This window comes from Polypterus senegalus, chromosome 1 (genome assembly GCF_016835505.1).
Source record: "Polypterus senegalus isolate Bchr_013 chromosome 1, ASM1683550v1, whole genome shotgun sequence".
NCBI classification, from domain to species: Eukaryota; Metazoa; Chordata; class Cladistia; order Polypteriformes; family Polypteridae; genus Polypterus; species Polypterus senegalus.
Genome location: NC_053154.1, coordinates 144,918,853 through 144,939,345, shown reverse-complemented (window position 1 = coordinate 144,939,345; position 20,493 = coordinate 144,918,853). Strand labels below are relative to the sequence as shown.

The window sequence follows — 20,493 nt, the reverse complement described above, 5'->3', positions numbered from 1 at the left end:
TTGTGTGTGCACCAAATTAACATCATTCTGGACCAAAATCTTTAAGTGCTTTTCAGACAGCCTTGGTGTCACAATCCCTCCTAACCCATTAACAGCTGTGTTTGGTGTACTTCCAGATGGGCTTAAAGTGGAGAAGGACAAACAAACTGTGATTGCCTTTACTTCACTATTAGCACGTGGATTTATCTTGCTCTACTGGAAGAATCCTAACTCATCTCCTTTAAGTCAGTGGGTAACTGATCATATATATTATCTGAAATTGGAAAAAATCTAATTCTCACTTAGAGGACCTGTACAAAAAGTTTTTAAAACCTGGCAGGATCTAATCAATAACATTTAGAATAAGCATTTATATTGGGGAAAAGGATTCTTTTCCCTCTTTCCTACTCTTAAAATTTTACTCTGGCTGTTGGCCTTTCTCTCTTTCTCTTCGGTGGGTGTGGAATTGAATTTGGTTTTGCTAAGTTTGACTTTATTGTATGCAATGCTACTTGCTTTTAACAATTAAAAAAAGATTTAAATGGTACAGAATTGTATTAGCCATATTGTAAATAAGATTATTTCCGCTGCAGCAGATTTTGGGAGGGAATTTCTAATGAGTGTGGTAAATTCTGCTGTTTATCTGATGAACTACTCTAAAAGAAAACCGACTTATTCTCTTACACCCTATCATTTGCCATTTTTTCCTTCTATATATTAGTCAAATTCTCCCTTTTTGACTAAGAACTAGTTGTCGTTATTGACACAAATGCATATTTGAATTTCCTATTTGATAAACTTCTGCCCTTGCTCCAGTATTGTTTTTCTTATTTAAACAGATCACCATGCCAATTTGTACTAGATCTGAATCGGTCTGACTTAATCACTTTGATAATACTTAAGTTTTTATTTCTACCATTGTCATTTACATTTGGGGAATGATTATATTTTCTGAATCAAAATTGGAACAAGCCTTGCTTTCTTATAGAACTGTCATGATCAAATTTTTTTTCACAGCTTTCTCCCCACACTCTATGAAGTGTGGAAGTGTCGAAGACATCCCTACTTCGCAATTCAGAGTTTTTGCCAAAATTTAAGTCACATTTGATGTTTTTTTTTTTTTGGCAGTAAACTTCAGCTCCATGAGTGAACCTGCATATGTCTGGATGGCTGCCATTTGTTACTTCACAATGTTGCTTGCTGCAAATCAGATGCAAATGCGCCACCTTAAGTACATTAATGTGAACAGCATCTCTCAGTTTTGAAGATACTGCCCCCATGTGGCAGATCCTGATGATGATCAGCAGATTCCCATGGTTAGATCAGAAGAAAACTCTTTACTGCATCAGATGTCTGAGCTTGAAATTCACTGCACTCAGTTCATTCAGCTTAAAACCTTCACTTCCCAACCCACCGCTGTTACTTCAGGTGTGCCCCAGGGCTCTGTCCTGGGGCCTCTTCTTTTTATTATTTACCTTCTTCCCCTTGGCAATATTTCCTGTAAATAGAACATTAATTTTCACTGTTATTCTGATGACAACCAGCCTTACCTTGCTAGTAAACCCACCTCCTCTTTTCCACCACCTTTGCTTATTGACTGCATTGCTGAAATTAAATCCTGGTTCTGTTTGAATTTTCTTAAATTAAACAGTAAAAAAAATGAGGTTCTCCTCATTGGTTCCAAATTATCATTATCCAAAACCAATAGTCTTTCTCTTATTATTGATAACTCTGTTGTTTCCGCATCACCTCAGGTCAAGAGTCTGGGTGTCATCCTCGACAGTACTCTACCCTTCCAATCTCACATTAATAACATCACCTGGTCTTCTTACTTCCACCTATGTAATATTAATCGCATTTGCCCCTCCCTCGCTCCTCATACCACTGCCATTCTTGTTCACAGTCTTGTTACTTCTCGGCTGGACTACTGCAATTCACTGCTCTTTGGTCTCCCTAATAAATCTCTTCATAAGCTTCAGTTAGTCCAGAATTCTGCAGCACGCAGCATTACTCAAATCTCATTTATTCATTATATTACTCCGGTCTTGCAGCAGCTCCACTGGTTCCTGATTAAGTTTCAAACTGATTTTAAGATTCTGCTACTAATATTTAAGGCCATTCATAACCTCGCCTCTCCATATCTGTCTGACCTCCTTCATGTTGCCATTTCCTCCCGTAACCTCAGATCCTCTTCTTCCATCCATCTGACCATCCCTCTTGCACGTCTAACCACCATGAGGAGCAGAGCTTTCAGCCGTTCTGCTTCCAAGCTCTGGAATACATTACCTGTCGAGCTTAGAAATATCAAATCATATTCATCCTTCAAATGTAAACTTAAAACGCATCTGTTTAAAATGGCTTTTCTTTATGATTACAGTGGTTATGTTTGGTTTTAATTTTTATATTTTCTGATGTTTTTAGTTGTTTATAATTGTGTCTTTTATTTATTTACTGTTTGATCGGTGTCCTTGAGTTTTCAGAAAGGCGCCTTGTATAAATAAAATGTATTATTATTATTATTATTAGCACATAGTACTATTATTCTAGTGCAGTAAATTACTACTGTTGACATTATACACATATGATTACTTTGCATCCATTGCAGGGATATTGGATTTTCGCACCAATATCAATAAGAACTTCTGTGAGTTTTATTCGTAGGTAGTCCTTGAAAGCTCCAAACCTTCTTCTACAAAATTTTATTTGTTTTTTGCCCAACAGGTGTTAACACCTGTCTATATTACTTGTTTTTAAACAATAGAGACAAGAGTAATAAAAGCAGAATCTATTGATAATTTAAGTACGGTAACAGTGACCAGAAAATCATCAAATGTGTGAATATCTTTGAAAACACACAAATGTTTACCAAAGCAAAGACTTACAAGTTGAGGAAAACAGACTTTATGGGGATGAGGAAGTATCTAGAAAACCCAGAATGGGAAAGCCAAAATCAGTTAGGCAACTCAGAAGGAATAAGCAGTGCTTTGAGCCTGAGATTTATATTGGGGATTATATCAAGTGCTGCTGACCTCACCTGGGGATATAGTTGGGCAGTCATTGACCTCCTAAATCCTACTGACACGCCATCCTTGAGGAAGGATAGCCGGGGATCTTGGAGGAGGATTCGCCCATCACTGGAGCTGAAGTCGCTAAGATAGTTAAAAAAAAACTTGTGGCTTTGTTGGGCTGTCTTGGCTGACATGCCTCTTCAGCATTGCATGGATGTTGGGGAGTTGGGGACAGCGCATCTGAATTGACAAATTGGGTTGATGGTCCCCATGTTTAAGAAAGGGGACCGGAGGATGTGTTCCAACTCTAGGGGTAGTCACACTCCTTAATCCTTGGGAATGTCTGAAAGGCATACGACACCATCCCTCGGGCTGTCCTGCAGGGAGTGCTTCAGGAGTATGGGGTACTGGCAGCATATAACAGCATTATAGACCCTCGGGCACAGCAGTGCACTGGAGCCCCTATCTACACAACTACTCAGCAAGTCAAAACATACATAGATTAGCATGGGGCCTCCGGCAACTGCCCAGCATGCCCATGTGCTTAAACGGCCCTGGGTACTGGATTTGCTGTTGCAGGCTATTTGGTCCCTGTAGAACCCTGTAGAACAAGTCAGACTTATTGCTAGTGGGTAGGAGACTCCACCAGAGCTCCCCCTTGTCTACAGTTCCAAGGAATGGCTAGTGTCCAGCTCTCTGGCATTAGAATTGTATCTCTGCTTTTTGTGGATGATGTACTCCTGCTGGCTTCATCAGGCTGTGACCTTAGACATGAACTGGGGTGGTTTGCAGGCAAGTGTGGAGTGGCCATAATGCAGATCAGCACCTCCAAGTCCAAGGTCATGGATCTCAGCCAGAAAAGGGCGGAGTGCCCTCTCCGTGATGCCTCAAGCAGAGCAATTTTAAGTATCTCAAGATCTTGTTCATGAGTGACAGAAGAGAACAGGTGATCGATGGGTGAATCATAGCAGCATCCACAGTGATGTAGTCAAAAGGCGAAAATCTACATTTTTACTGTACCCTGTGGTCATGAGCGGTGGGTAGTGACCGAAAGGACTACATCACATATACAAGCAGCAGAAATTAGCTTCTTTTGAAGGGTGTCTGTGGTCAGCCTTAGAGATAGGGTGAGAAGTGCAGATATTTGGAAGGAGCTCAGAGTAGAGCGGCCACTGCTCCTCCCCATTGAAAGGAGCCAGTTGAGGCGGCTTCGGCATCTGTAGGGATGTTTCAAGCATATTCATCCGGGAAGAGACTTCCAGGCAGACCCAGAGCACACTGTAGAGATCTATCAGAGGTAATGGGAATGCCTCAGTATCCCCCACCCAAAAGTCTCAGAAAATCAATGGATGGGAAAGTAAACATTCTGCCCTTATAAATGATTGATGTACAATGAATAAAACAAAAGGACTAAAAAATTGTTCAAAATGTATTGACAAAGGCATAATTGAAAAAGTAAAACTAAAAAGATCATTGTACAAGAAAATTAAAAAATAGCCAAATAATTCTGACGTAGAGGAACATAAGAGATTAAAAAAAATGAAAGATCAAAAGAGAAACCAAAAAAATGCTAGCAAAGCCAAAACAAACAGCAAGAAGCTTTTTGAGTATTGCATCAGTAAAGAGATAAAAGAGAATTTAAGAAACCGTAGGGACAAAAATAGAGAAATCTTTGAGAATAAGAAGAAAACAACAAACAAACCAAAATATTCCACTAAAGTATTTGAAATGGAAGAAACAAATGGATTGTCCCAACTCTGAGTTGCTAGATTTTAAAACAGAAGATTCAGATGTGTTTCAAGTCATCGATATACTGAAAACTAATAAAACCCCTGGACCTGATGGGATTGTACCAGTTGTACTGAAAGAAATGAAAGGCAACATTTATAAACCCTTGTTAGGCATATTTGAGTAGTCAATTGGGAAAGGAGAATTTCCAGAGGAATGGAAAGTTGGTAATGTAATTCCAGTATGAGGGAAACAAAATTGATTCTGGTAATTACAGAGTAGTTAAGTCTTACTTCTGTACCATTTAAATTTATGGAAACCAAAATAAAAAATAAGTTAGAAAAATACCTGCATGAAAGTAACATTCTAAATAACGGCCAGCATGGGCTTTTGAGGGGACGATCCTGCCAAATCAGTCTTTTAGGCTTTTTTGAACAGGCAACTGAAATAGTCCACAAAAACATACAATATAACATTATTTACTTAGAATTTCAAAAGCCTTTGATATGACCAACACCAGCGATTAAGTACAAACTAGGAGTTGCAATCATCAGAGGTAACCTACAAAACTCAATCTCAAATTAGTAAACTGACAAAGAGTACAACTGAGAGGAGAATGCTCCACGTGCAGTAAGGTCATCAGTGGAGTCCTTCAGGGGTCTGTCCTTGGACCATTATTTTTTCTGATTTATATTAATGACATTGATTCTAATATAGTTAGTAAACTTGTTAAATATACAAAGGACACTAAAACTAGAATAATAGCAAACATCGAGAAGGCAGCAAAAAGAATTCAAAAAGACCTGTGCAAACTCTGAATAGGATTTAGGAGTCTATGTTGATGTTTTCATAATGTAAGCAGTGTGCAGAAGCAGTTACAAAGGCAAATTAAAATACAGTATTAGGTTATATCATAAAAACTGTTGAAAATAAAACAAGGGTCATTATGCTTAGACTATACAGTAATCCCACCTCGGGGTTGCGTTCCAGAACCACAGCGATAGATGAAAATCCGCGAAGTAGAAACCATATGTTTGTAGGGTTATTTTTATACATTTTAAGCCCTTATAAACTCTCCCACACTGTTTATAAATATTCCCCACACAGTTATACGGCATAATCCCTTTGTATTCTCTTAAATATTAGGTGAGATTCATTGAAATTATGTATATAAACACACTGTTTATATACAGTAAAACCTAAATATTATTTTGAAGATATCAAGTGTCTCCGATATCACATATGTTACAGCCATTACGATAGACAGGCCACCAGCAATAAATACGTACAATGCAAGAAAAATAGTATACAGTAAATGCGTGTACAGTGACACTAAACGTACGTACATGTACTAAGTACTGTAAGTAGAAAATTAATTATGGTTACTCACCAACAATGAGTTTTACTGCCCAACAAAGGAGAGCGTTGCAGCCCTTCTAAAGGAGCCACTTCAGGCGATTGTGTAGCACCGCCGTTGTTCTTCTTCTGGCAGTCTTTAATTCAAATCCCTAAAGCAGATTCCATCCAGACTACTGCCTTATTACATCCACTTACAACTCGTTTTGCACCCTAGGAACACTGCGGCCGTAGATCTTATATTCCTTTCCTACTTTTTAAATAAAAAGAATCGAAGCCTCATTGATGCCGTAATGGCGTCCTACAGCGGTGTAGCTTTTCCCTTCCTTCAGCATGTCCAAAATGTTTACCTTTTCACCAATCGTTAACATCTTCAGTTGGCACTTGGGCACGGCCCCTGAAGCAGTAGCAGGAGCAGATCGTTTTGGAGCCATAATGAAGGGCTTGACTATGCACAAAGATAAACACAGAAGAGCACAAAAGTTAACTCTTTACTCAGCGAAAAACGTTGATGCTGAATGAGCGAGACGAGACTTCCTGGTTAACACTGCATTCAGCACACAGGAACTTAACTGAGTGCTCTGATTGGTTAGCTTCTCAGTCAGGAGAACTTAACTGCGTGCTCTGATTGGTTAGCTTCTCAGTCATCCGCCAATAGCATCCCTTGTATGAAATCAACTGGGCAAACCAACTGAGGAAGCATGTACAGGAAACAAAAAGACACATTGTCCACAGAACCTGCAAAGCAGCGAAAAATCCGTGTTATATATTAAGTTATGCATACATATAAAATCCGCGATAGAGTGAAGCCGTGAAAGTCGAAGCGCGATATAGCAAGGGATTACTGTACAATAGACTGGTGAGACTTCATCTGGAGTACTGTGTACAGTTCTAGCCACCACTCTACAATAAAGACATAGCAGCACTTGAAGCTGTGCAGATGCCAGATGTATCCCAGGACTTAAGGACATGTCCTACTCTGATAGACTCTGAAAATTAAACCTGTTTAGTCTCAAGTAGAGGAGACTGCGTGGGGACCTAATCCAGGTTATCACAATCCTCAAAGGCATTAGTAAAGTAAATCCAACTGAATTTGTTCCACTAAATGGAAAGGACTACAGTGGAAGTTAAGGGGAAGAGCATTTAAGACTGGAACCAGGAAGCACTTCTTAACACAAAGAGAAGTGAGATTCTGGAACAAACTACAGAAACACATAGTTGAAGCAGAAACCTTGACAACCTTTAAGAAGTATCTGGATGAGACATTAGGACAGCTTAGCTAAACACTAAGCTAAACACTGGACTCCATTGTCTCATCTTGTTTCTCAGATTTATGTGGTTATTGAAGTATGTGGATGTAAGCATTGGGACATATGCAGTCCTCACAAAGACATACATCAGGCTATACTGTATGTTGAACCTGAGTCTGTGAGATACTAGGCAACAGCATAAACCAGTGTACCATTCTGCCACACAATACATGACTAACAAATCTGAATCCATCCATCCATCCATCCATTATCCAACCCGCTATATCCTAACTACAGGGTCACAGGGGTCTACTGGAGCCAATCCCAGCCAACACAGGGCACAAGGCAGGAAACAAACCTCGGGCAGGGCACCAACCCACCGCCGCAAATCTGAATTAGATCAATTTATTTTTAGTCACCCTGCAGTGCAAGCAGAATTAATTTCTCAAGGTGGAAACTAACAAGGCATTTATAGGGACAGAGGGCCATGGAAGAGTCTGCAATAGATAGCAGAGGTCCATCTGTCTTTTTCAGGTGTTAGTTTTACTTAGATATACTGTTGTTTTATGTATGAGTGTACTGGATGCTTTAAATAGGGCAAGTGTTAGAGAAGAAGTTTGCATCCATTGTAAAGTCAATATTTAACCTTGTTGATGGTGTGTAACTTATTATTAGTATCTAAATTAATGTGGGTTTGCTGCATGCACCTGTGGTCCAAGTCAAAAATAATCTTATGGGATGCAGTAAAAACAAATAAAATAATCTTTAAAACAATAATGTATTTTGCCTAATATTTATATCAGTAGTATTAAATTTACTACTTACTCTTTTCTTGAAAGGTCAAATGGGTGTTATTGGTCTATGTGGCCAAAATGGATTGGAGGGGCCTCCAGGAGTTCCAGGATCCCTTGGAGTACCAGGACCTGACGGTGATGGAGGACTTAGAGGTAACTTTACTAGAACATTAATATGACAGAAGTTATATGAAGAAGACTGTAAAATACAGAGAAAATATATAATAGAGACGCCAATTCAAACGGCTATTAAATGAAAATGTGACAAAATCAGTTAATGAGCTCTAGTTACCTTATATACTGTAGTTTTACTTCACTGTTATTACAGAAAGCCTCATTGGTTCAGCATTCCCCAGTTTAAATACTGAGCCCTGGCTGTCAGAAGCCTTAGCACAAATCTGTGATGTTTTTGCATGTTTTCCCAGTGTTTTTTTTTTTTATATGCATGTCAGTTTAACTGGATATTTTGAACTGACGTGGTGTGTGTGTGTGTGATTGTGCTCTTTGATGGACTGTTACCGTAATATGTGTGCTGCTTAGACAGGCTCTGGGTTCTCGTGGACCTAAACTATTTGAAGCAACTCGAGAATGTAGTCCTACGCTGTTGTACAGTTAACCATGATTTTATACAAGCTGCTTTCTATAACATTATAGCAGAGAAAACTCCCATTGTTTTCTTTTTTTAGTATATTAGCTTGCTTGTGGTTCCTTACCTAATTTATCACTATGTGCATATTTTGACTAGCTGCTTATCTTGTTTTTTATTTGTTGATTTCATTTAACTTTAATGAAACATAGCAATAGCAGTATCTCTTTGCTGAGGTTTTATCATTTCTCTGTTCATATCTCGGCAGTTTCTTGACCATGAAATAAGCTTTAAATAATTATTTAAACTCAGGGTGGGTCTGGCATCATGGAACTTCAAGTATGAAAGAATTATGGTTGTAATTTCAAAGATAAAAACAAGGATACGTGAAAATTCAAGAAACATAAAATCATATTTTGTAATAAAACAGTCAGTAACTAAGTGTGTCTATATTTTTCTGTAAATTTATGTAATTTAAAATCACATGTGAAAGATGAATTATATAGTAAGGACACCGCAATAAATTAAGTAACTGTAGGATTTAACAGTGCAATGTGTTTTAGAAAATCTTCAGGGGGGAATAAGCCCAGTGTCGGAGTAACTGCAGCTCATGGCACTCGTATATCTACTTAAACTGAATAAAATGTATAGAAAACCAGGAGCTGATATAAGATTGGATTCTTGCCACATTATCTCTTTCACGTGGAGCTATCTGTAAACATATATGACTATATTTAACTTCTGATCAAATTTTAGAAAAGAAACAAAGGAACATATATGCATGTTAATGAGACAATAAAAGATTTACTTTATGTTAAGACAAAGTACAGCCAGTATGTGTGCCAGCCACAGATATATACGTACAGTACACTGTAGATCGGTAAATAATGGCTTGTTTTGAGCTTCCTTTGCGGACTGTAACATTAAGGCACAAGTTACCAAATCAGGGTCAGCAAGGAACAGCCTTTTTAGTTCCGACTCTGAGTGAATAACTAAAAAATGAAATGCATATTCTGTTTCATGGTTAAGATACCGTGTACAGACTCACTTGTGAATTACGTTTGATGGAAGGAAAGTAAAGTTTCATATGTGCTTGTTGGTCAAAAAAAGCAATTTATGTTTTACTGCTCAAGCTTTTCCACAAATTTTTCCTATTTAATTTTTCATTAAAACATAGAGTAGACAGTATCATAAGTAAAGATTATTTTAATAATAGGTCCATATCATAAGTATCTTGTAAAAAAATGTTCAAATTTTCAAATGCAGTGGCTATTGTTACCTAGCCTTCACTACTGTTTATTTCTTTGTATGTACAAGATGGAGGAAGTGAAGTGTGGATGATTATGTTCTGCATAAGTCAGAACAGTTCTTGTGTTTCAGTTATAAAAGCCTGCATATAATGAGCCTAAATCTGAACATGTGATTATTACCTAAAAGTTCTTATGGGTGTTTTATCAAATGTCCATACATATCAATATTTGGTCCTAATTACTTTTCAAGTTATAAAGCAAAGTTGTTGTCTGTCCATCCATTTTCAAACCTACTTAATGCAGGTGTTATTGCATGTAATTATAAAATGGCCTCAATAAAGATAAGAGGAAGGCAGCTTGCTCTGATATAAAATCAAGAGATTATAGTTCCCGCTAAGTTGATCAAATGATTTTGTTTTTCGCTAGGGCCACCTGGACCACTTGGTCTACATGGTCTTGATGGACTAAAAGGACAAAAAGGACAAAAAGGATCTCCAGGTAAATTAGATACTGCTTGGCCGTTTTGGAATACAGACCTGCTATTTTAGGATGGGCACCATGGTTTCCATCATTTGCTCAGAAAGAAACACATGCCACAGAAGTTATATTTATATGATGTTTGGAGTTGATACCTGGTGTATGAAGAGAGTTAATACATTCCTTACAACAATATAATAAAGGCTCAAATGTGTACTGATTGTTTAATCGCAAAATATTTCAGCAAGCAACTACATGCTTCTGGTGAGACACTTTTTGTTAGATTGTTATTTTGAACTGGAGAAAGTTTAATAGCTAAATTACCGTCAAACTTTAAAGTCTTGAACCTTCTCCATCAACCTAAGAAGTGTTTAACAGTTGTACCATCTTTTCTCAAAAGAGGAATTCCCTTTGTATATATTTATTTATTTGATTAATTATTAGTTTTTATGACTATCATTGTACTTGTGAACATTAGTTTTTACTTTGGTATTGCACTTGTGTCAAACATGTCCGTACACTCTGAGGAAAACCTATTAGTCTAATATACTGTGTATATATATATATATATTTGGTATTTTCAGGAAGAAGTGATGAGGGTGAACCTGGGATCAGTGGACAGCCTGGTGTTAAAGGTGATCCTGGTGATCAGGGGTCTCCTGGCATATATGAGAATGGTCCTAAAGGGTCACAGGGTCCTAAAGGTTACACAGGTACTGTTAACATTCACATTTCATTGGGCCTGATTCTAGAAATTTAAAGCAGTTAGTATATGGAATACACAGAGTATTTTAACTTATGCCTACAAATGGCACGAGATTTTTAATGATATTATTACTCTTTTTTAAAATATGTAAAAATCCATTGGGGATGCAACTGTTATGTGCAGTCCAGTGACCAGTTGTTTTTCATAAGTATTGCTGAGTATTCTTAGTTCGACCGTTACATCTTACCTGTCTTTCTATCCACACTGTACTCCACATATTCAACCCTATGGACCTCTAATGGCAGGCAACTTGCTGACTACAACTGTCTTTACTTTCACTTCTTTACTACAACCCAGTTTACCAGTAATAGAGAGCTTCAAAAAAGTATGCCCTTGAGCCCTTAAAGGACTACATTTAGACATGGAATGATCAATCTTAATTTTCCCGCTCTCTAATAGTAATCAGACAGATACATTGATTTAAGCTTTCACTTGAAAATGATATGCAGTATATTTATATCAAAGCCAATAGCAGCAAGTATAAGCAATACAAAGAACCACACAATCTGGCTGGGTTCATGCAGTCTTCATTCAGTCCCAGATGACAATTCCCAGATGGTCGAGTTACTTAGTTACACAGTTTATATTCTTAATTGAATAATGAGAAGAAAAACATTTCTTGCCAGAGAGAGAGTTCCTTTCCAAGTATCCAGCAGCCAAGTGACAAAGCTACATGAGAGTATCCATTTTCAGCTGTTAGAACATCTCAAGGCTCTTTATAGGTATCTCTTTTTGAAAATGAGCTGAGATTGCTACACAACTGAACTAAAAGCTCCATGAAAGTGTTTGTGTCAGCAAACCTTTTGAACTTGTTTGAAAAAAGTCTAATAATCACTCCCCTCGCCCCAACACAGAGAATGTTACTAAATTAAAAACTGCTTGAAGCTACAAACACACTAACTGTACAAACCTCCTTAGGCCCTGCTTCACCTTTTAACTACTGTATGTAAAACACTGTAAATCCTGCTTTCCCAAAATACACTGCACTTCTGTCCAGTATGACTAGACGTTCACGTTAAGTCAGTTAAAGTTAGTTAAAGTATCTCCCATACACTAGAGAAAATCAGGAAGGGCTAAACACTTTGTCATGGCACTGTAATTATGGTCTGTGTATGTTAAATTTATAAATAATTTGGCAAATTTGGGCAATTGCACTGTGTAATATCTTAATACTTCTCTGGTCATGCCATGTTAACAATATTCGATTATCTTTTTAAACTCATAAGCTAATTCTAAAACAAAAGTGAAGAAAAGGACATTTATGTTTTTGTCAGGTTGTGTTGAATGTATAATAAAAAATAAATCTGTATGGGATTTTATTAACATGGATAATAAAAATGATAACAGATAGGATTGAATTCTGTTCAACTATTATACATAGCTTGTTTCAAAAGTAAGTGGAAAGTACAATTAAATTAATGAATGTCTGCTTTTTTTTGTTCCTTTTTGGCTGGCATGTCCACATCATCAATTTTGAATTCTTCTTCTTGTGATTTGTTACACGATCAGGAAGTCAAGGTGAGATATAAAAAACTAAAAAAACAAACAGCTTTAAATATTTGAAACGGACATTATATTATACGCTTGATCAGTAAGTCTGTTACTTGAAAACTACTATCATTGGTAAAAAAAAAAGACTTCATTTCTTGGAATGTGTTTTAAATTTGTCTGAAAGGTTTAATTGCATCTAATGCAAAGTATGGTTGTACAGTAGATAAATACATTTCAGATATTTTAGTTCAGTGCATAAACATTGCTCACATGTATAACTTAATTGATTAATATGACCCCCTTGCTTACAATATAAAATGTTTCAACAGGTCCCTTGGGTCCTCCTGGTCCTCCAGGTCCAGCAGCTGGACCATGTGAGGGAGCCCCCCATGGACCTCCTGGTGACACTGGGCTTTCAGGCGTTGATGGTCAGCAAGGTGAGAACTTTGTTTACTCTAAAGTTTCATTTATAAAGATCCTGATTAGTAGTCCAATTGTAGGTTTATTTTAAGGACTTTTACATATTAAAATTATACAATTATCTGTGTCGGTCCATTAATATGATTTAAAATGTGATTTCGTCTTTATCTAAATTCAAGCAACTGATAAAATACCATATTCACTTCTTCACTGAACAAATTTATTCTGTGTTGAATGTTTTTGTTGCCATATCCTCTATGATAACCAGATCTACATGGTGGGTAATCTCAGTTGGACACATCAGTCAGTGAGATGAGACTTACATGTGCAGTTGAGGTGACTCTCAAACAAAAAATGTTTTTTACATCATCAGTGTCTAGCATTAAGATACATGTTTTGCTGTAAGTCATACCACAATCTAAGTCTGCAGAAGTTACAACAAAAACTTTTTAAAACTCCATAAGCTGGGTAAATTCATGATCAGTCATTGTCATCCAAAAATCTCATTCCAAGAGAAAGTCATAGCCTGGTCCAGAATGTCACAAAGAGTTCTGTAATAGCTAAATTCTGCTCTGCAGCCATCTCCCACATAAGAGAGACAGGTATGATAGGATACCAAGGGAAAACTATTTCTCTACAAAACATCGTCGTCTGTCCCAAATACAAGTACAATCCTAACACACTAGCAAATGCACAATGCAAAGATACTAGTAGAAGTAATTTCACGTTTTGGATTGACCATGTAAATATCCCAATCTTAATCTTCCTTGAAATATCCAGTAGGTCTTGGAGAAAGCAATTCATAAAAGAAAGCCATCACTGTTTCTCTGGCCATACACATTGCCATTGACAAAAAGTTCAGACACCTGTGTGAGGGTCTCTTGTATCGATTAAACCTTTGCCGTCAATACAAGTGTTCCTTCCAAGCTATCCTAGAAGGTTTATATCAGCCCATGTAAAGGATTTTCCAACAGCTAGGTCACAGGTGCTAAAGATACTCAAAAACCAAATCTCCGCATTCTTTACACCCCTCAAAACTTCTGTTTTATCCCCAGACTGCACTCAGATTTTACTAATTATTGTACACTTGACATTATTAAGGACTAAATTATCACATTTTCTGAGGACACAATAGGGATTGGACTTATTCGCTAAATTGGCAAGACTGAATATAGAGATGAGGTGACAAGGGTCTGACAAAGTTGTGTAGTGACAAAAAACAGACACTAAATGTCACTAAGACAAAGACCTCATTGTGATCTGCAGGACAGAGTAAGAGAGATAGAATCTCAATCAATGGAGGCACAGTTGTGACCTGTGCTTGATTCACAGCACTGGAGCACCTCCAGTTTACAGGCATCTCAGGAAAAGCAGAATGCATTTGAATAAGCTTCAGAATGTTTACTTCTTTACTAGAGAGATCGGTAGTATCATCACATTCACACAAGATACAAAGTCCAGACTTGTGACATATACACAAAGAATCATTGGATGTGATTTACCATAAACTAAAGAGATTTAATGCCACTTGAATAAAAGCGTGTACCACAACAAAGGATTCACACCACAATAGGCAAAAACTGTTCTCACCAATGAGATCAATCAGATTGTAGTGATGGATGCCTGAGCTTTCCTGGTTGCATCTGATGAAAGGCATAAACCAACCTCTTTTAGAGCACACTGATGTATAACCATGCTTAGGATGACATGGGTTCAGAGTTGAGTTGCCAATTGAAATGAGCATTTTTGGAATGCTTAGGGAAATTTTCATACAGACACAAGAAGAATGTACAAACTCAACTCATTTAGTGCAAAGAACAATGATTTGAACCCAGGACTCTGAAGGCTGCGAAGCAGCAATACTAACCACTGTTACTTTGGCACAAATCTCAGTGTTATATTGTATTTTTAGGTCCTCCTGGCTACCCAGGTCATCCTGGCTCAGTCATCTTAATAAAAGGAGATCCAGGAGATGATGGAATGATTGGACTACCAGGCCTTCGTGGAAATACAGGCTTTTCAGGATGTCCTGGCACTCCTGGAGATATTGGATCACCAGGACAGAAGGGTAATTTTTAACAAGTTTCTATACTTCTACTCTATTAATACATGCAGTATATCACCAACCCTCAAGTATTACTCAAAACCTGATCATGTTCAAAATAAATCTGGACTCTTTATGACCAATCCATGGAGTTTCAAATGCACATATGATGTCCTGCAAGTAGCATTTGCCATACACTTACAGGTTGAAAGATTTTTTTAGCTTTATGCATTACAAGTTTCAAAGAATCGTAGTTGTACGGATGTGATATTTGAAAAAGACTAACAAATCCTGCAGTTGCATTACTATCATTACTCACATGATGTTTACTGTAGGTTGTCTCCTCCCTTTACCTCACTAAAATGCCATTGCCACTGCACCAATCTTCCATAGCTTGTACCATGATCTTTATTCGGCTAAATCCCATGACAGCACATTTATGCTGCAACACCATCTGTACTCCCATTCCTCCTCTCTGTGAACCAATCCAAGCCAGGATCCTTCTTGAGATTGTACCAAGGCCAGTGGTTTGAAGCAGAGGAGCAAGTATCATAAATTATACTGCTCCCCTCTCACAACACACACACACATCCTCTGCCAGCCTTCTCAGGATAACTCCACTTCTCTGACACAATTATCTATGTTGATCCACCAGAATTTTCTTTTTAACAGCGCCACTGTTAGTAAGAGGGAGAGTTGTATTCTCATTTATGGCATTGAGTCTAATTTGTTTAGGTGGATGTAGGTCGTCACCAGCTGCGGTGGGCTGGCGCCCTGCCCAGGGTTTGTTTCCTGCCTTGTGCCCTGTGTTGGCTGGGATTGCCTCCAGCAGACCCCCATGACCCTGTAGTTAGGATATAGCGGGTTGGATAATGGATGGATGGATGGATAGGTCTTCACCAGTGTTTGCTGTTTGTCATTTTCGAGGATTATCATCAAGGCGAGGTTGGAAAGGCATCCATTTTGAGTTTGCCTCTGCTGATTTGGTCTTCAAGGTCTCATCTGCCTGTGATCCATTCACACACTGAAGTGGCTTCCTTCCAGCTAAATGTGATCAGGATAAAAATCAGTATCTCTAAATTAAGGGTGAGACTAAAATGATTCTGTATCAATGCACAAAATCAGACTTTTATATGGGCCAAATGAATTAGGAAATATGCACAGTACAACACATTTGAAAAATCTCACCACAGTGCATTGTTCAACAATGGTGCAATCCCACAGCAGAGTTTTCATGTTCATTTGGCCTTAGCTACAACTAAATAATATGTGGATGCAGTTCAGATACCAAACGTATGGAAGTGTCTGGTGTAAAAATGGGGCCAAAGTTTGCAAGGCTGGCACTTCAGCACATGATTTTATTACACAGTTTATTATCCATGTTTCTCAAACTGTTTAAAATCCTCAGGAAAGGTGCAGTAAAACACACTTATAATGAGGCCCCTTTCTGTTAGTTTAGGTAATTTAGGACATCCTGAAATTCATGTTAATTTAAGCAAAAAGGCTACAACACCAGGACAAATTTCTTTTTTTCTTGTTGACTACATACTATGCTAGAAAATATGCTGACACACCTGCCCAGTTGGCCCTTTCATGTATTGTATTAATAAAAAAATAATGGAATCAAATTCAGCATATAACAGTATTAAAAAAAAAAATAAAATCACCATGTATATACAAAAAAATAGAGGTGCGTCAAGAATCAATTTGTAATTGCATCATGACACTGAATTATACTCGCATCGAATCGTGAGGCGCCCAGTCATTACCAGCCCTACTCCCAATCATTTTAATATGCATTTCTGGGTGTTGTGAAGGTCACTTTGTTACTTGGCGTGATTCTAGATAGATAGATAGATACTTTATTAAACCCAAGGGGAAATTCACATAATCTAGCAGCAGTATACTGATACAAAAAAAAAAAAATTTAATTAAAGAGTAATAAAAATGCATGTAAAAGCAGACAATAACTTTGAGTAACACCAGCAAAACCAAGGAGCTGGTGGTGGATTTTAGGAGGCCCAGGCCCCTCATGGACCCTGTGATCATCAGAGGTGACTGTGTGCAGAGGGTGCAGACCTTTAAATATCTGGGAGTGCAGCTGGATGACAAATTGGACTGGACTGCCAATACTGATGCTCTGTGTAAGAAAGGACAGAGCGGACTATACTTTCTGAGAAGGTTGGCGTCCTTCAACATCTACAATAAGATGCTGCAGATGTTCTACCAGACGGTTGTGGCGTCTCTTCTATGCGGTGGTGTGCTGGGGTGGCAGCATAAAGATGAAGGACGTCTCACGCCTGGACAAACTTGTTAAGAAGGCAGGCTCTATTGTAGGAGTAAAGTTGGACAGTTTAACATCTGTAGCAGAGCGACGGGCACTGAGCAAACTCCTGTCAATCATGAAGAATCCATTGCATCCACTGAACAGTGTCATTTCCAGGCAGAGGAGCAGCTTCAGCGACAAACTTTTGTCACTGTCTTGCTCCACTGACAGACTGAGGAGATCGTTCCTCCCCCACACTATGCGACTCTTCAATTCCACCTGGGGGAGTAAATGCTAACATTACTCAAAGTTATTGTCTGCTTTTTTATTTTTATTTTTTTTTTATTTATTTATTTTTTTTTCATTTTTATTACTATTTAATTTAATATTGTTTCTTTGTATCAGTATACTGCTGCTGGATTATGTGAATTTCCCCTTGGGATTAATAAAGTATCTATCTATCTATCTATCTATCTATCTATCTATCTATCTATCTATCTATCTATCTATCTATCTATCTATCGTGTGAAAAACTATTTGCCCCCTTCCTGATTTCTTATTCTTTTGCATGTTTGTCACACAAAATGTTTCTGATCATCAAACACATTTAACCATTAGTCAAATATAACACAAGTAAACACAAAATGCAGTTTTTAAATGATGGTTTTTATTATTTAGGGAGAAAAAAAAAATCCAAACCTACATGGCCCTGTGTGAAAAAGCAATTGCCCCCTGAACCTAATAACTGGTTGGGCCACCCTTAGCAGCAATAACTACAATCAAGCGTTTGCGATAACTTGCAATGAGTCTTTTACAGCGCTCTGGAGGAATTTTAGCCCACTCATCTTTGCAGAATTGTTATAATTCAGCTTTATTTGAGGGTTTTCTAGCATGAACCGCCTTTTTAAGGTCATGCCATAGCATCTCAATTGGATTCAGGTCAGGACTTTGACTAGGCCACTCCAAAGTCTTCATTTTGTTTTTCTTCAGCCATTCAGAGGTGGATTTGCTGGTGTGTTTTGGGTCATTGTCCTGTTGCAGCACCCAAGATCGCTTTAGCTTGAGTTGACGAACAGATGACCGGACATTCTCCTTTAGGATTTTTTGGTAGACAGTAGAATTCATGGTTCCATCTATCACAGCAAGCCTTCCAGGTCCTGAAGCAGCAAAACAACCCCAGACCATCACACTACCACCACCATATTTTACTGTTGGTATGATGTTCTTTTTCTGAAATGCTGTGTTCCTTTTACGCCAGATGTAACGGGACATTTACCTTCCAAAAAGTTCAACTTTTGTCTCATCAGTCCACAAGGTATTTTCCCAAAAGTCTTGGCAATCATTGAGATGTTTCTTAGCAAAATTGAGACGAGCCCTAATGTTCTTTTTGCTTAACAGTGGTTTGCGTCTTGGAAATCTGCCATGCAGGCCGTTTTGCCCAGTCTCTTTCTTATGGTGGAGTCGTGAACACTGACCTTAATTGAGGCAAGTGAGGCCTGCAGTTCTTTAGACGTTGTCCTGGGGTCTTTTGTGACCTCTCTGATGAGTCGTCTCTGCGCTCTTGGGGTAATTTTGGTCGGCCGGCCACTCCTGGGAAGGTTCACCACTGTTCCATGTTTTTGCCATTTGTGGATAATGGCTCTCACTGTGGTTCGCTGGAGTCCCAAAGCTTTAGAAATGTCTTTATAACCTTTACCAGACTGATAGATCTCAATTACTTCTGTTCTCATTTGTTCCTGAATTTCCTTGGATCCTGGCATGATGTCTAGCTTTTGAGGTGCTTTTGGTCTACTTCTCTGTGTCAGGCAGCTCCTATTTAAGTGATTTCTTGATTGAAACAGGTGTGGCAGTAATCAGGCCTAGGGATGGCTACGGAAATTGAACTCAGGTGTGATACACCACAGTTAGGTTATTTTTGAACAAGGGGGCAGTTACTTTTTCACACAGGGCCATGTAGGTTTGGATTTTTTTTCTCCCTAAATAATAAAAACCATCATTTAAAAACTGCATTTTGTGTTTACTTGTGTTATATTTGACTAATTGTTAAATGTGTTTGATGATCAGAAACATTTTGTGTGACAAACATGCAAAAGAATAAGAAATCAGGAAGGGGGCAAATAGTTTTTTACACCACTCTATCTATCTATCTATCTATCTAATGTTATCATTTACTCCCCCAGGTGGAATTGAAGAGTCACATAGTGTGGTGGAGGAACGATCTCCTCAGTCTGTCACTGAAGCTACTCCTCTGCCTGGAGATGACACTGTTCAGTGGATGCAGTGGATTCTCCATGATTGACAGGAGTTTGCTTAATGCCCGTCGCTCTGCCACAGATGTTAAACTGTCCAGCTTCATTCCTACAATAGAGCCTGCCTTCTTAACAAGTTTGTCCAGGCGTGAGACGTCCTTCATTTTTATGCCGCCTCCCCAGCACACCACCGTGTAGAAGAGGGCACTCGCCACAACCATCTGGTAGAACATCTGCAGCATCTTGCAGATGTTGAAGGACGCCAGCCTTCTAAGGAAGTATAGTCGGCTCTGTCCTCTCTTGCACAGAGCATCAGTATTGGCAGTCCATTCCAGTTTGTCATCTAGCTGCACTCCCAGATATTTATAGGTATGCACCCTCTGTACACAGTCACCTCTGATGATCACAGGGTCCATGAGGGGCCTAGGCCTCCTAAAATCCACCACCAGCTCCTTGGTCTTGCTGGTGTTCAGGTGTAAGTGGTTTGAGTCGCACCATTTAACAAAGTCTTTGATTAGCTTCCTGTACTCCTCCTCCTGCCCACTCCTGATGCAGCCCACAATAGCAGTGTCATCAGCAAACTTTTGCACGTGGCAGGACTCCAAGTCGTATTGGAACTCCAATTTTTCCAATTTGCTTTTCTACCTGTTGTTTTGTCAGCTTTATATATTGACACTACTGACTAATGGTTGGCTACTATAATTTCACACTTTTGGCGTTATGATATTTAAAGTGTTGCTTGTGATTGAAATAGTGGGACTAAAAGTAATTGATGTGTTTAGTGTAAAAATTGAACATTTACTGTAATGCTGTCAGTTATTACAAAATA

At 38.3% G+C, this 20,493-nt stretch overlaps 1 protein-coding gene across 3 annotated transcripts in view; it reads left to right on the top strand.

Annotated features, from left to right (window-relative positions):
• The window catches only part of col4a4 (collagen, type IV, alpha 4), a 165,641-nt gene that overhangs the window by 132,203 nt on the left and 12,945 nt on the right, over positions 1 to 20,493 (top strand). For all 3 annotated transcript variants that reach the window (XM_039759708.1, XM_039759717.1, XM_039759726.1), the window contains 6 exons: positions 8,161 to 8,268; positions 10,378 to 10,449; positions 11,013 to 11,141; positions 12,704 to 12,712; positions 13,015 to 13,122; positions 15,018 to 15,173. In XM_039759708.1, the coding sequence (XP_039615642.1) occupies positions 8,161 to 8,268; positions 10,378 to 10,449; positions 11,013 to 11,141; positions 12,704 to 12,712; positions 13,015 to 13,122; positions 15,018 to 15,173 (582 nt within the window). The remainder of the gene's footprint in view (positions 1 to 8,160; positions 8,269 to 10,377; positions 10,450 to 11,012; positions 11,142 to 12,703; positions 12,713 to 13,014; positions 13,123 to 15,017; positions 15,174 to 20,493) is intronic.